This window comes from Cyanistes caeruleus, chromosome Z, assembly GCF_971803275.1.
Source record: "Cyanistes caeruleus chromosome Z, bCyaCae1.hap1.1, whole genome shotgun sequence".
NCBI lineage: Eukaryota > Metazoa > Chordata > Aves > Passeriformes > Paridae > Cyanistes > Cyanistes caeruleus.
In genome coordinates, this window is record NC_141732.1 from 20,711,350 (window position 1) to 20,727,653 (window position 16,304).

Below are 16,304 nucleotides of genomic sequence, written 5' to 3' on the forward strand. Positions count from 1 at the left end.
ATTTACTTCATTAACCTCTCAGAGAAACCCTACTGGATAAGAAGCTTAATAGAAAAGCAATATTGAGAACATCTCTTAAATAGAAAGGTACAGGGCATCCTGAACTGTAATAGACTTTATCAGAGTTCACAAATAGAAAAAGAAGAAAAAATCTAATAAGAAAAAGATTCTAAAATAACAATAAACAAAATAAATACATAAATAAAACAAAAGAAATATAACAAAGAGTGTAAGAAATATTCTAAAACAAGACAGAAGAAAATGTGGTTATAACATATAAAGTAGCACTCGTACAGCTATGTTCCTTATCACCTCCTATGCACATACAAAAATATTTACTAAAGTGTCCAGAAACATCAGATTATTTCTTCAGAGAAGTATTTCTTCAGATTAAACTTAATCTTGTCTTCAAAGTTCTCTGTTTAAAAGGGGTTTCATTCATGTAATAACTGTGGTATCGCTTTGCATACTTTGTCACCTAATTCAAGACATTAAACACAAGGAAAGAGTGTACTGATAAGGTACAAATCACATAGTCTTCAGTATTTCTGGTCAGCAAAAAGGCAACACATTTTAAATCTCAATAATACAACAGAATTGTTATTAATATTAATACATTCTATGTACCACATTTTTAAATGTCCAATAAAAGACATGCTCTGAAATCTAGGATGAGAATAGTAAGTAAATAACACTGAAAATCTTTCTGAGATGCCAAAAATCAATACCAGGGTTGTTCGTATCCAGAGGAGTCAGAGATCAAAACAGATTCTTGGAAAAATCTGTCCTGCTTCTGGTTCATAGACTGAGACATTTCCTTCTCAAGATTTTCTAATGAAATAATGAAGATCCTTGTGGTTAGAATATAATTTCTTTGAGATCAGAAATGTTCCAATTTTATGTTATACACTGCAAGAGCTGAAGAGACGAGCCCTACCTCTAAATATTTCCCCTAAATAAAATAATATTACTTATAATCCTAACAACCTCTTTCACACAGAACTTTCTCAATTCTCAGTCAACAGCAGAAAAATAATAGAACCTCCTGTTAAACTGCTTTTAATTTCTGTGCTCACTGTGCTTCTTTCTGGAAAAATAGAAGAGAACAAAAGACTGCAAGAATTTCCATATGATTACCTAAACACTGGTCGTCATTAGTGTCATATGGCCAGATGGAAATTTAGAACATACAATGTATTTTTTTCTCAAGGATATTCCTTTGTTTTGGAATGTTTGTTTTTTTTTTGTCTGAGTGAGAGTCATTGAGATAAAATTGTCTAAGACTTTTCTAATCTTGGCAGTTGTTACTAAATTAAATATTAAAACTATTTTAAAATAGAGTTTTCAACTAAATCAGTTGCTGTTTTATTGTACCAGTTTGTTTCCTCCCCAAAAATACATATCTGTGACTGAAGACTTCGGGGTTTTTTTCTCAAATTTTTCTTGTCTTATGCAGGAGCCCAGTTTGAAAGCAGAACATGAATTTATCTAGTGCTCATGCAAGAGAAAAATACTGGCTTCAGAACAAAACAAGGTAAATACACTAACTGCTTTTCTCTATGTTTAAAAGCGTCTTTGAATCTTGAACTCCAAGCTTATTTTTTTTGCTACCACTGCTAGAGCTGACTGTACTACTGTGTTAGGTGGTCACCTTCCTTGAACCAAAGCTATCAAAGATTATATTACCTGGCAGCCTTTACTGTGGACTGTGAGCTACATGCAGAATTATTTTCCATATGCTTCTTTTTTGTGTTCTTCCTTCGTGAAAGAATTTAACTCACATAAAGAACCACTAATTAATAATTACTGAATTTCTTGGATTTTAACTGAAAGTCTGCTGGATGTCAAGTATTATGAAAAGATGGGCTTACAGATCTCTTCCTCACTTTATGCATTCATTTTTAATTTTGAATTTGAGAAGTGTTATAGAAGAAGATTTATTCCCACTTTCACAGCACTGTAACACAGCTCCTGGTCAAGATGAACAGATAAATAAAGCTTGAAGGTGTCTTACATAACTTTGACCTTGCACCTGATCTTGCATTGTCCTGTCCTTTGGATCAGTGTATTTTTTAAAAAATACTCCAGGATAAATGGTGGAATGACCTGTCTTTCTGAAAGTGCTTTTTTCCAGAGCCAAGGAGAACTTACGTTCGAATGACAATCATAAAGCTATAGCCAATGGACCCAACTCCAACAAGGAAATATGAAAGAGGCATCCTGAACTTGAGCCACCCAATTGTCCTCTGGTTGTTGTAATAACCATAAAAAAGTACAGAATACTGTGCAAAGCCCTGAAAAGTAAAAAAAAAAAAAAAAAAAAAATATATATATAATGTTACTTTTCTCAATTATACACAATCAGTAAATTAATCAATAGCGAAGTATTAAAACATTCACTTCAGTGAATTCAAATCAGTTGCAAATATCACTATAATAAAGCTCACAGGATAGAAAATGTGTCCTTTTATTTTAAAAAGACATAGAATATTGCATAGCAACTTCAAAATCTTTTAAAACTGTTCATTAACAATCTGTCTGTAATTCAATGAATTAAAACTTTTTTATCAACATGCTTCTTGCAAAAAGAGAAATACATTATTTTACAAAATTTATTTTTCTGTTACTTGCAGATAAAAACCCATATTTTTAAATTAATTTTCACCTTTCTAAAATGTGTTTGCATGAATTTGATATGAAAATCTCATATGTCTTTTTTGTCTAATAACAGTTGTCTGCTGTTCATTGGGTGATTGTTCAGTATATATGATAACCAATAGGTAGGGACATTTTATGGGTGATTATCAAGTATGTAGATCATTTGCACACTTAGACTCAATTCCAAAGCTCTGTCTTTCTCAGCAATTCAAAGTCTGTCTTCTTTTCTAAATGTCTTATTATGAATTACCCTCTCTTCTACTGGTCAGAGAGACAATTTTTCAAAGTCAGTTACTAGTACCTTATTAACTGTAAGAAATTACTGCAATCTACATGGATCAAATAGCTAAAATTTCCTGGTAATTCTCAGGTTAGTGCAAGAACTCATCTCCTAGAAGAAGACCAAAGCCAGAGCCTATACCAGGACAGCACAGAAGTGGCAAACCTCCAGCTGGATGTATGAATTCCATGTGCAATATGAAGTATTTGACTGCATAATTGGAGGATAGACCATACATAATTTTGAGAGTAATACAACAAGATGAAGGGTTGGTAAATTAAGAAAACATTTGCCTCCTGTTTTTCAGTTGCCCACTTTCCTTAAAATTAGTAACATCTTTCTCTTACTTGCTTTTTCAAAACATGTACTTGATTTATTGAAGCTTTTACTGCACATGAAGTGAGTCAGAGGCTTATTTGAGAAACCTATTAACAATTCTAAGCTGAAAATCAAATATTAATATACAGCACACATAAATATTATTCAAAATATCTTGATCCACATATCTCATTTTTCTTCATCTCTGGCTAGATTTATGTGCTTATGCATAACAGATAAAAATATCCTCGTCTCTAATAAGGCAAGTATTCTAATAGAGCACATTTCTTGCTAAGTACTAGTAAAACATCTTCACCAGTCATGACACATTCAAATTCAATATAAAACAGTATGTATATTGCATATTTTGGTCACTAAAGCATCCTATAATTCCATTTTACCCCAGGTTTCAATACAGCCTAATGCAGCTCTGGAGAGCCTTTTGGGTCCTCAAAATTATTAAAATGCTTTTATACTCTCTGTGTTCTGGAAGTCAGGGATAATTCCTGCTCTGTGTATCAATCAGTTTGTTGATTCCACAGCACCTCACCATAAGATTAGAAATAACTTCAACTCAGTAAAAGTAGGCATGCATGGAAGATCTCTTTAACTCCTCTCTGAGTCTAACATAAAAGACTACTGATTGAATGTGCAATAAGACTTGAGACTCTAATATTTTATGACTGGATTTTAATCTGAAAACTGTATGTTAAAACTGAATTCCACGTAGAATATATCAAAATCCAGATGTGCTTCGCTTTGCCATGTCAGTAATGTGAATACAAAATTTTGAATACAAAAGAAAGCAGAATAGGCATACTGTGCTCATCTTCTTTATTTGTTTTAGAGAGTGGTGGGGTGTCATGATCCATTTATAAAGAGATGTCTCTGCCCAAAATAAGGTAACCATACTCTGAATCATCAGTAGAGGTTTTATTTAACAGTGAGTGTGAGGGGGAGAGAGGGAGAGAGACAGAGAGAGCGAAAGAGATGGGAGAGAGGGGCTGTAAGAGACAGAGAGAGAGAAAGAGATGGGAGAGAGGGGCTGTAAGAGACAAAGAGAGCAAAAGAGATGGGAGAGAGGGGCTGTAAGAGACAAAGAGAGCAAAAGAGATGGGAGAGAGGGGCTGTAAGAGACAAAGAGAGCAAAAGAGATGGGAGAGAGGGGCTGTAAGAGACAGAGAGAGAGAAAGAGATGGGAGAGAGGGGCTGTAAGAGACAAAGAGAGCAAAAGAGATGGGAGAGAGGGGCTGTAAGAGACAGAGAGAGAGAAAGAGAGATGGAGACAGAGACAGATTAAGTAGAAAGATGCTGCCAGTAGAAAGACACCACTATCACCACCAGGATTCATGTGGCATTCTGCCAGCCTGGCCTTCTTCACCCCACCCCTGGGTGGGGTCCCAAGATGTTCTTCTGTGGTATCACCTTTAAACAGTCCAAATTCCAGGTATCCACGAGGATATTCCTGTAACTTGGGATGGCATATGGATAAGCACTTGCTTATTTTCTCACATTTTTCCACAGTAGGAATTTGTTCAGGTTCAGACAAGCCTTCACCCCTGTTAGGCCTGGAATTAACTCTTTCCTACTGCAGCATCTGTGCTTATCTCAGATTCCATTATGTTGGCTTATTTTATGGGGACAGTGTTTCCTGCTGCATTTTTTAAGTCCTTACATAGGGCTAGGAGTCCTTTGGGTTTTGTTTAAGATAAAATATTGATTGGTGATGTGTGATTATCATTTATTTCTAATTTATCTGGTAGCATAGCATTGCTACCAGATGAAAGGTACTATTTACTGTGTTGTTTAAACAAAGCTGTCATTGTCTTCAGGGAATATTTGTCAATCTGACAGGCCTGAAGAAAATTATTTTTTTCTCTCAATATTTCAGGGGATCCATCTTTTTCACTGCCTTATTCTGTATTTATTATGTTTGCATTTGCTTCTTCTGTTAACTGCTACATTGTTATTGTACCTTCTTCTGTCAGTTTCTGATAGTTATTAAAAACTTTCCCTGTCTTTCCACCACGTCTTCTTCCATGTTCTCTCAAATACATTTATTTTGCAAGCTTTGTTCTTATATTCTAATGATATACATATCTTTATATATATAAAAGATATATACATATTTTATGAACAAAGTTCTTCTAACCTATTCTCTTTAAAAAATCTTCAAGTTACTATAATTCCTTCTTTTTTTCCAATATCTCCCTGATGTTTTTATTTCTCATTTTATAATTTCATTATCATTATATAACTTTCCAGCCACATGTTTACATTTATTCTGTCACTCAAATATGTAACTTCTGATGCACTAGATGCAATGTCATTTCATTAAGTAGTCACTGTAAAATTTTATATACATGGGTTTTTAGAGCAATCTTCCATTCCTTTTATTATCCAAGGTTTGTACTGTATGTAATCAAAGGGATAAAATGTAGCTCATTATTATTTTTAATTTACTTTCCTCTTTTTTTCCCTAATTCATACTGCATTTTAAAATTCAGAATCTTAATCATATAGAAGCAGAAGACCAAATTTACACTTAAGAAATGGAAATACAGTACCCCAGAATGGCAAACCAGCTTTGAGATATTTCCCTATGTGTTTGGATTGCTACATATACTGAATACCAATGTTTGTGAATATCAAGCTTCATTATGTGTTTTGTCTGAAAGAAACATCTATACAGAGAGCTCGTGGAAAAAAAAAAAAATTAAATTAATTCTCTTGTGAATTATCTCCTGAAATACTTCATATTAAAAAACTTAACATTAAATATGAAGTAATTGTAGATAAAAGTCACGTAGATATGCAATATTGCAAGATTATGCACTTACACTAAAATCCCAGAGAGTAGCAAAATTCATAGCAGTTGCTTCTTCAGCTCTTGGGACAGTTTTTCTAGGCAAAGAGCCATATGGCTTACCCATCAAAGCCTGAAACCAAAAAATGAGAGAGATTTATATTTTAAAGCAAAATAGGAGCAAAGGAAATGGACAGTGATCTGTCATGTCTTTGAGAGACTGGTTTTATGCTCCTAAACTCTTTAATGAGAATGACCTAGTTCTACAATTCCTTTCACTGCTCCTCACATTACTGATGGAAACTATGCTTAGCATGTGCGTTCAGTGGTGTGTTCTAAATTTAGAGTTCCAATGTATCAATGTATCAATGTATCAATCAATCAAACCCTTAGTATCAATGGGTTGCCAAACTTTGCATCTTCCATTCGAAGGCAACGCAGAAGTCCATCCATATTTCTCTGAAGAGGAGTGTTCATCTTACAAAGACCAAAAATATTAAATTGTCATGCATTATGGATTTTATTGGGAGATTTTTAAATGAAATGTACGAGAAGATGTTAGGGAATCAGTTTTTGGATTCTGACAGTTCCCATGCTGCTGGCAAGATGCTTATTCAGGCACAGTACATCTCCTCTTGGGGTCCTTTCCAGGCTCACCCTGAAAACAGTTGGACATTCATTCTGTTTTGGTTTCTCAGGAAGATTGCAGAATGATAGAATATGCTGAGCTGAAAGGTACCCACAAGGATTATTGAGTCCAACCCCTAGCCCTGCAAAAGATCATCTACAAGAGACACACCATGTGCCTGAAAGTACTGTCCAAAAACTTCTTGAATGCTGTGAGACTTGGAGCTGTGGCCACTTCTCTGGGGAGCCTGCTCCAGTGCCCAACCATCAGGGTGAAGTGCATCAGGGTGAAGAACCTTTTTTCTGATGTATAACCTAAACCTTGCCTGACACAACTTCATGACATTCCCTTGTTCCCAGTCATTCATCACCACAGAGAAGAGATCAGTGCCTGCCCCTCCTCTTCCCCTCATGAGGAAGTTGCAGACTGTTTGAGGACTCTCCTCAATCTCTTCTTCTTCATGCTGAGCAGACCAAGTCACCTCAGCTGCTTCTCATACTGTTTCCTTTCAAGGCCGTCCATGATCGTTTGGATGCTCTCTAAGAGCTCAATGTCTGTTTTATACTGTGGCACCCAAAACTGCCCCCAGCACTCGAGCTGAGGCTGTCCCAGAGCAGAGCAGAGCAGGACAATCCCCTCCCTTGCCTGGCTGGAGATGCTGGCCCTGATGCCCCCCAGGACACGCTTGGCCCTCCTGGCTGCCAGGGCACTGCTGGCTCCTGTTCAACTTGTCACTGACCAGGACCCCCAGGTCCCTTTCTGCAGCGCTGCTCTCCTGTCTCTCATTCCCCAGTCTGTGGGTACAGCCAGGGCTGCCCTTCCCAGGTGGGCAAATTTCAACTTTCCCCTGGTGAACTTCACATGGCTGGTGATTGCTCAGCGCTGTAATTTGCTGAGATCTCCCTGTAGGGCCTCCCTGCCTTTGTGGGAATCAACAGCTCCACTCTGTGAACTCGCATAGTATCTCTTCAAGTCCTCTCTCCAAGGCATTTATGAAGACACCGAAGAGCACAGCGCTAAGATGCAGCCCTGGGGAACCCCCACTGGTGACAGGTCACCAGTCTGATGTCACCCCATTCACTGTCACCCTTTGTTCCTGACCTGTGAGCTGGTTGCTCACCCACCCCATGATGTGTTTATCCAGCTCTGTGCTGGACATTTTATCCAGAAGGATACTGGGAGAGAGAGCATTTACTGAAATCCAAAAAGATTACATCCACTAACTTATTTGGTTGCTTTGTTATAAAAGGTTCACAGGTTTCACAAGCAAGACTTTCCTCTTACAAAGTCATGGTGGCAGTGACCCACTGCGTTGCTTTCCAGGTGTTTTTCAATACCTGACGGAAAATTCTTCCCCTTAACTTTACCAGCCATTTAAATGAGACTGACAGGCCTGTAGTTTCTGGAGTTCTCCTTCTTGCCCTTCTTGAAAATCAGAGCAACATTGACAGCATTCAGTCAGTTTGGACACCTTCTAATTCCCAAAAACACTCAAAAAATCATTGAGAGATGTTTTTGCAATGACATCAGATAATCAATACCACCAAATCCTATAGATTTGTAGGGATCAAGCTGGAGGAATCATGCTACTGGTTGGGCTGGGAAGTTGTTGGAAAATCCTACCTGACTCTTTTTTATCTGCTTACTACAAAATGAGAAAGATAAGAGGAATACAGGCTATTGAAGTCAGGGAGATGGCACAATAATTTTAATTCCATAAAAGCCCTGCATTCTCTGGCGGGTCAGAGAAACTTGGGAAGTATTACCTTTCATAGACGTAATTTATGTCTGAGTTGAATATCTGCTCTAAGTACTTCTTAAGAGAGGTGTTACACAGAGGAAAATATGAGAGATCTCTCCTGACTTTACAGCCCTGTTATGCCTTATCAGCATGTGAGTATTGGATCTGAAAGGATCCTTTGAGCCCCAGGACTGCATCTTTCTATTTTAATGCACATTTAGTGGAGACAGTCCCCCTGGCTTTTGGTTCCTCTACTCTGTTATGCACACAACCACCAAAAACAAACAAACAAACAAACAAACAAACAAACCCACCCCTCCAGATACCAAAAAAACCCCCACACCTAAGTAATCCCAGATTTCAAAAACCATTTCAGAAGATAACCCTAAATATATTTTATATTTTCCTGTCCTGTCTAATTCAAGACATATCTCTGTAGAGAAAACTGTCCACAAAGGAAGCCCATCTTTACAGGCTTAGTACCATCTAATACTTGCAAGTGAAGCATAGAGAGAATAAAAACTTGTTTAAAGCTCCAGTCCTATGAAATATCACTGCAAAGACAGAAATCCACATGGTAATCCTCAAAGATAATTTAAAAGATTCCCACCTCAGGCACCATTACAAGACCACAGGTCAGTCCAAAGAGAATCATGTTTATTCCATACATCCAACGCAAGAATATGAAATAAGATGCTACTGATGAACCAAAGTGACCTGTAAAACATGAGATGTGATAAAAAGTCAGATGAGCTAGTACTTTAGCGTTATTTTATCTAAGGATGCACAAAATTTATTTTAAAAAAGTAACCAGGAGAGGTTTTTATACATTTGATTGATTCTAATTTTAAGTTAATTAAAATTCAAATTCATTTTAAATTTAATTAATTTTAATTTTATTTTTTCATTATCACTATAATTCTAATAATTTTTTCTCATATTGCATACTTGCAATATCTTGAGCTGGCTGAGAAAACAGAAACAAATTTATAAAAGTATTAGTTAAATGGAGTATTTAGGGTCATATAGAAGCTGGTGTATTTGTTTTTATTGAGTACTCTCTAGAAGTATGTTTCAATTATTTTGATATTTTTTTTTCTCTGTTGTGGATTTTAAGCTTTCTTGACATGCTAAGCCAGAACCAGCCCAATTTTAATAGGAAGCAGCTCAGAATTAGTCAGTTGGTAAAGTCTTTCCAACACAATAAAACACTTGCCAGTGCTGTTGTAAGAGCACTCACCAGATTTTTTCACAAGAGACAATGAACATTATCTGCAAGTGTTTATAGCCTTTCTTTCTCTTTCTATCCTGTTTATGTGCTCTATCTGCAGCCAGGTGTGCAGGCAGTCCCATCTCTAGGTGTAGGATTTGACCTCACACACTCCAGCCCCCTGACCCAGACCTGTGCACAGATTAGAGGCTGCAGGGGAGGTACTGAGAACCAAGGACCTGATTTGACCCACACTCTGCAAGTCAAGGCAAACAAAAATAAAAGCTCAACTTCAAACCCAGCTTCCTTCAGCATAGTTCTGCTGACTATAGGAGAGCTGCCAGTTAGAAAAGTACTAAATTTTATATCCATTACTAGTCATTTGCAGGGGAAAAAATAACCTTTTAATTAGATTTTCACACAAAATCTAGTTTGGGAGCCTGAAGCACATTGATAGCAAATAAAAAGTAAATCTCTCTGTTCAGAGAGACTTACATTGTTATTTCCAAGCTCTTTTGCAGACATGTTACATGTTCTTTAGGTCTGTAATATTAAGTTAATACGTCTTGTGTTATTTGGGATGTATATATTCATATTTTACTGTAACAGCTCAATCAATAGAAAATTTTATACACTTAAACATGTATAACCCCAAAGTATAAAAAGAAGCTGGTTAAGAGACACAGCTGTGCAAAGGGAGGAACAAGCCATTCTGTCAAAAATTCAGCATTTTGAATCTGCTTTATTCACCATTTAGAATTAAACCATCATTTTGAAGTTTTGCATGAAGTGGCCAATCTTAGCAGTGACTGACATACTGGGAAGAGGCATAAATCAGAGACTTTGAGTTAGTCTGTCTGGTTCTGAGATGCAGTTATAACCAAACTACACCTTTTGGGGATGCTATGGACCCAAAAAATACAGCGCAGGAAATTATGAATATTTCTGGTTAATCAGGTTAATCTGGTAATATCAGGTTACATTTGTAGACCTCTCCATGCCCCATTTCTTTTGCTCAAATCCTAATATATCCCTATTGTATTGGGAATGACTTTTTTTCATGCACTGAGTACTTGAATTAGTTTTCCTGATGAAACCTCTGCTATCCATCTGCATCCATCCGGAACATCTGCAGGGATGCAATGCATTAGCATCACTGCACCAGAATAGTTATTGCAAGCCAGTGCACAGACTGCTCATGGGCATTATTCTTTTTCACCAATCAGGCAAGAGCAGACACCTCTGGTAAATAAAAAATTAACTATGGATGAGGGTAATTTAGCCATGACTGTCGTCAGCTGCCTTTTCACAGTGAGCAGGTCCAAATAGGGACCTGCAATGGGGAACATGGAAAATGTCACAAATGGACTACACTAGCTGTGAACAAAACTAGTCCAAGTTTCACCAGTATTTTGAAGTCACTCTGAGGTGCAACATGTTCTGTATGTGAATAAAATAGTTTTAAGTAGACTTTGGCCATATTTTCCTGCATCCACAGCCTCGCCACACTTGGCATTGGCATGCAGATTGGTGTGCATTTTATAAATTTCATCAGCGGAACAGGAGTCACCCTGTCCCAAGAGAGGTCTGTGTGATTCCCATAAAGTCCTTTAGCACAGATAATACTGAATATCTGTTCTGTGAAAAAAAGAAACATCTGTTTTCTAAATATAAATACTTCATACATGTGTTCACTTCTCTTTTAAACATCAAAGCCCCAGCATCAGATTCACCTGTTGCCAGCTGAGGTGCAGCACAGCAGAACTTGATGACCTTTACTCTGGAGTCTGTCTCCCTGTGCTAGAAGGGTCTTGCATCTTGAAGAAGGGAGCCTACCTGAGATATCCCAGTGCTTCAAGCTGTTATCTGATTTTTCTAGACAGCTGGAGGACTGGAAGATTCAGGCTCAACTGGGAAAGGCTCTTTATGTTGCACTGAGAAGCATTTATTGTCAAGGGAGCCTAAGTGGCAGACCTTCCCTTAGGTATCCACAGACATAAGTCAAATCTCCTTCAAAGAAAGGGCTGCAGTTTAAATTTGATGCTGGAACTGCAACACAAAACTGATGTGTGACAGACCCCTACTCTCAAAATATACCCCGAGTATTAACTATGGACATTACATAGTACATGCCTCGTTTATATATGGGGCATCCAACACCAGTGCTTGTTCTCTCTTTGTTTTATTATGTGGCTGACAATGAGAAAAATACAACTTACATGAAGCTTAAGGTAATGAAAAAAGTGGCAGAAATAATTTCTGTATAGCCTATATAGTATAATTTTTATAAAATAAATATAGACAAAATAAAGTGAAAGTGAATAAAGTCAATGCCTAAATCCCAATTACACTTTTCCAGGATTAATTTCAACACTAGCTTTTTAACTGTTAACTGTAGAAGGACAAATTTTATCTGTAAAGTGATACTCTCTAAAGAAAATTTTCAACTAGTTAATCAAGCTCAATAAGTATTAATGAAAAAATAAATATTCACTGATTTTAAACTATGCATTGAATACAGACACATATTCTAAAGAAATTTATCACTTTGGCAGACATCAGAAATATGATACTACATCCTATTCTTACTCACTTACTTTCAATCTCCTTAATTTTCATTTCCCAGGGTATGCAGGCTGTCTTAAAATTTTCAAAATCTCTTTGAAATTTCATCCATTTCTGAAAAGAGTCACAGAAAAGAAAAAACAAAAACCACACCATCATCTCAGTGCCCAGACGCTCAGTTCTTCCTTGTGCTAATGTTACCCCTTAATCATCCACAAAATCCACTGGCAGAGTCCAAAAGTAATTGTTTGTGAAGAGGATTTTCCTTCTGTATTTTTTTAATATATCTTCTACTAAATTTGTGTGAAGTTCCTATTTCTATCACAGTTATACAAGAATTATTAGCTAATTATTTGCTTTCATGCCGATCTTCTTCCTCTTTTTTCTTTTTTCTCTTTTTTTATTTTTCTTTTTTGTTTTTCTTTTTTCTTGTTTCTCTTTTTTTCTACTTATCCTTTTTTTTCTTTTTCTTTTTTCTTTTTCCTTTTTCTTTCTCTTTTTTTTTCTTTTTTGCTTCACTTTCTCCTTTTTCTTTTTTCTTTTTTCTTCTTTTTTTCTTTTTTCATTTATTCTTTTTTCATTTTTTTTTCTTTTTTCATTTTTTATTTCTCTTTTTCCTTTTTTCTTTCTCTTTTTTCTCCTTTTTTGTTTTTATTTCTTTTTTCTTTTTCTTTCCTCTTTTTCTTTTTTCTTTTATTTCTTTTTTCCTTTTTTTTATTTTTTCCCTTCTTTTGTTTTTCTCTTTTTTTCTCTTTTTTTCTCTTTTTTTCTTTCCCTTTCTCTTTCTCTTCATCTTTTGCAGAGGGATGTCTCAAGGGAAAGACTGAACTTTGGATTCAGTCCACACAAATACCTAATCTACACCAAGATAAATTAACTTTCACAAGATACTGAACTCTTGCAAACTCCTGTAAAACAGCTGACTTTTGTTTTGATGACAAGTTTAAAAAATCAAACTGCAAGCTTTCATTAGAAGTATTTTCATGAAAGAATGGTGAAATAAAAGTTTAAAATCCATAGGAAGACAAGGGACACTGCTGTGGGAGATGAGCACCCATGGCAATATTTTTCAGGTTTCCCATCAGCTTCACAGGAAGTTAGTGAAACTCAATTTACCTTAGTCATCATCACTTTGTATGCATAGAATTTTTTTCCTTTTCCTTTTCCAAGAGCACCTTCAAACTTTTCAACAAAAAGCTGTGCTTCCCTGGAAAATGAGGGCAGAAGACAGATAAAGATTATGTTACAGCACATTTTACATTATCTCTATCACATTAATTTCTTTACTCCTCATAGAACTTCATAAAATCTTGTTCCCTTAGTAATTCTAGGAAAGGAAAGCTCTGAGATTTTTGATTTTGCAGAATACTATATATGTAATGTATCTGTAATGCAAAAATACAAGCAACTTCAGTCACCTGACCTAATACAAACATATTTTTGGAGCCCTGAGACTTGCATATGTCCAGTCAAGGTTACCAAATATGTCCAGTCCCCATAAGTCAGTAAACTGACTTTTGCACTTCAGCTATTGTCCATTTATGGGATGCACAGTTACTCCTGTTATTCCAACAGTCACTCTGACAGAAGAAAGAAGGATCTTCACGGGGTGCTGCAGATTCTTGGTAGTAATCACCTTTCTTGCTTTCTCTAATCCTTCACTTTTTCCTATTCCACTAATTTCTTCCTTGCTCTCTTCTTTGATAGTGAATAAAAGTGAATTATCATTTTGATCACCAACATCATTTGTGTCTTGCTCTGGATATGTTCAAAACTCCCTCTCTGTGTTCACAGCTTAGGATGCATTCCCAGGCTGGGACAGATATGTGTGCACTAGAGCTTTGGTTCCCTAGTGCCCACCTTCTCAGTACTACATTTAAATTAGCTCTTCTGAATTTTCGCATACATCTTCTCTAGCTGTACTATTCCCAGAGTAATTTCTTTGAAATGCAGCTTCACTGGTCCCCAAAAGGCTAAAATTTTGCCAATAGAGATACATAAGTCAAACAATATAAAGATGAAAGGAAGACTTTTAAACTCTTTATATGAAGAGATGAGATCAAGTGCATACTAATACTAATCTTTCCTCCATTTAATCCAATTTCCATTTATTGTTTTCCATAATGTCTCTCCTGAGAAAATGTGTTCTAAAGGCTAAATGCCCTAAACCACTGGAAAACAGACTAAGGATTCTTAACTGTCACTGTATTCACAATGCTGCCAAATGTTTTGTTGTCACACTGGACAGCTTCACAGCACACAATTTACAATGTAAAAATAAACAAAAATTATGATGTTTATTATTGTTTTGTATTGCATAAAGCATCTGGGAAAAGCTAGGTAATTGGGGAAAGTACTAATTGTGATGCATAAGATTGTGATGCACATTTCTTTTTTTCCAGAACTGCTAGAGATAAGTTTACCAAGTGAAATTATTTATCATGCTCATATTTTCTGCTCCTATATTTTATACAAGAAAGGAAAAAGATAGAGTTAAACTGCAAAATCTGGCAGTGTTAATGGCAGTATAGCAGTTTAGTTGGGATAAGGGAGAATTGAAATTACATCAGAAGATGGCCATTAGCCATGTGAAAACTTTTCTAATTTAATAACATTAAAAATCTCAACATCTGTGAAAGTAACTGTTTATTTTTAGTAACTGCAACAGGTTAGGGTGATCTTCAGTCTGAAGATCTATCAATGCCTTTCTCAAAAATTTAGCTTGCAGTACCAAGGATCCAAATAAGTGCACGTGTGGGCTCAAAATTGAGTTACTGAATTCAATTTTCAGTCATTGAGAGCTTTCCTTGGGAGCCCTCTGAGCACTCTCTCATTCCAAGTCTTTTCACCCAAACACAGCTGGTTTGGGCCAGGGCAAGTTCACCTGACCTTCTCAGGACCCCTGCATGCCTTTTCCAAACATTTTAAATTATGAATGCTAACCTAAGCACTTCTTTTTTTTCTCTTTATAGCACAAGGAGAGCAAAGATTCAGATTCGAAAGGATAGAAATACCCAGCCACCCCCACAGCCACAGAACCAACCTATTCATCACCTCAAAAGTGTTCCCTGAGGATCAAGTCAGTGTCCTTCTAAGGGTGTAGATCCTTTGCTTCCAGTCCTGTGCTTCTGGATCACATTTGTATTCTGTATTTTTAAGTCTGATCTTTTTGTATTTAGCTAAATATATCGACACTGACTGGGGATTCTTTATTTCCCAAGCCATTCTAAGTCTTCCAGAGATTTTACAGCACACTGCTCACATATCATTTCTTCATTTTGATTCTCAGAAAAATCTACAATTAAATTTCAGCCCTCACAAGTAAGTCAGATAAAATAGATTGGTTCAGCTTCAGGAAACCTGTGCCCAAGGGTCGCCTTTAAACCCAAGCCTCAGGATCCAAAATCTTGCTGCTCTGTCAACAGATATAAGGGAGTCCTGACAGCAGATGGCAGCTTCCTCCTAAATTCAGCAGTCAGTGCTGGAACCCTGCCATAAAAGCAGGCAGACTCAATAAACTGCACACCTATCCCCAGGGCAGCATACTATATTTTACTACCAACTCTATCACTGGGTAACTCAGGCTTGTTCAGGAAAATTTTCTGAAATCAAAATCTACAGAGTAGAAAACTTGTGTTTTCAGTCACTATTTTCAAATTTCAAATTTAGAAATTTTGAAATTTTGAGAGTTTTTCAGTGAAGGGATGTTAGAAATTTAAGGACGTAATATAAAAACAGCAATAAATACAATAAAAAGTCCTTGATAGCATATATGAGTACATTTTGCACCTATAAGTGAAAGACTCAAGCTCCCCACAAACTTGTTCTGATATAAAATAAAGTTAAGCCAAAACAGGAAGGAATTTTCCACTCTCAAATTCAAAAAAAATATTTATCTTAAACCTTTTTTGACTTGTTTTAAATTAATTTTGAAAGGTTTGATACTAAGACTAGGTTTTTTTTATTCTCATCTGCCTCCTGGACCCCCACCAAGCAATCTTTTAAGTGTTAGCAGCATCTAAGCTTTTTGTTTCCAGGACAAACCAAAAAAAATTGCTTTATGAAGGTGGTGATCTGGACCTACAGATTACATCCTGC

At 36.3% G+C, this 16,304-nt stretch overlaps 1 protein-coding gene across 1 annotated transcript in view; it reads right to left on the bottom strand.

Annotated features, from left to right (window-relative positions):
• The window catches only part of TMC1 (transmembrane channel like 1), an 81,907-nt gene that overhangs the window by 19,304 nt on the left and 46,299 nt on the right, over positions 1-16,304 (bottom strand). The window contains exons 5-9 of the mRNA XM_086869785.1: positions 13,323-13,413; positions 12,239-12,320; positions 9,042-9,148; positions 6,097-6,195; positions 2,152-2,294 (exon numbers count right to left, since the gene is read on the bottom strand). Coding sequence (XP_086725911.1) covers positions 2,152-2,294; positions 6,097-6,195; positions 9,042-9,148; positions 12,239-12,320; positions 13,323-13,413 — 522 coding nt within the window. The remainder of the gene's footprint in view (positions 1-2,151; positions 2,295-6,096; positions 6,196-9,041; positions 9,149-12,238; positions 12,321-13,322; positions 13,414-16,304) is intronic.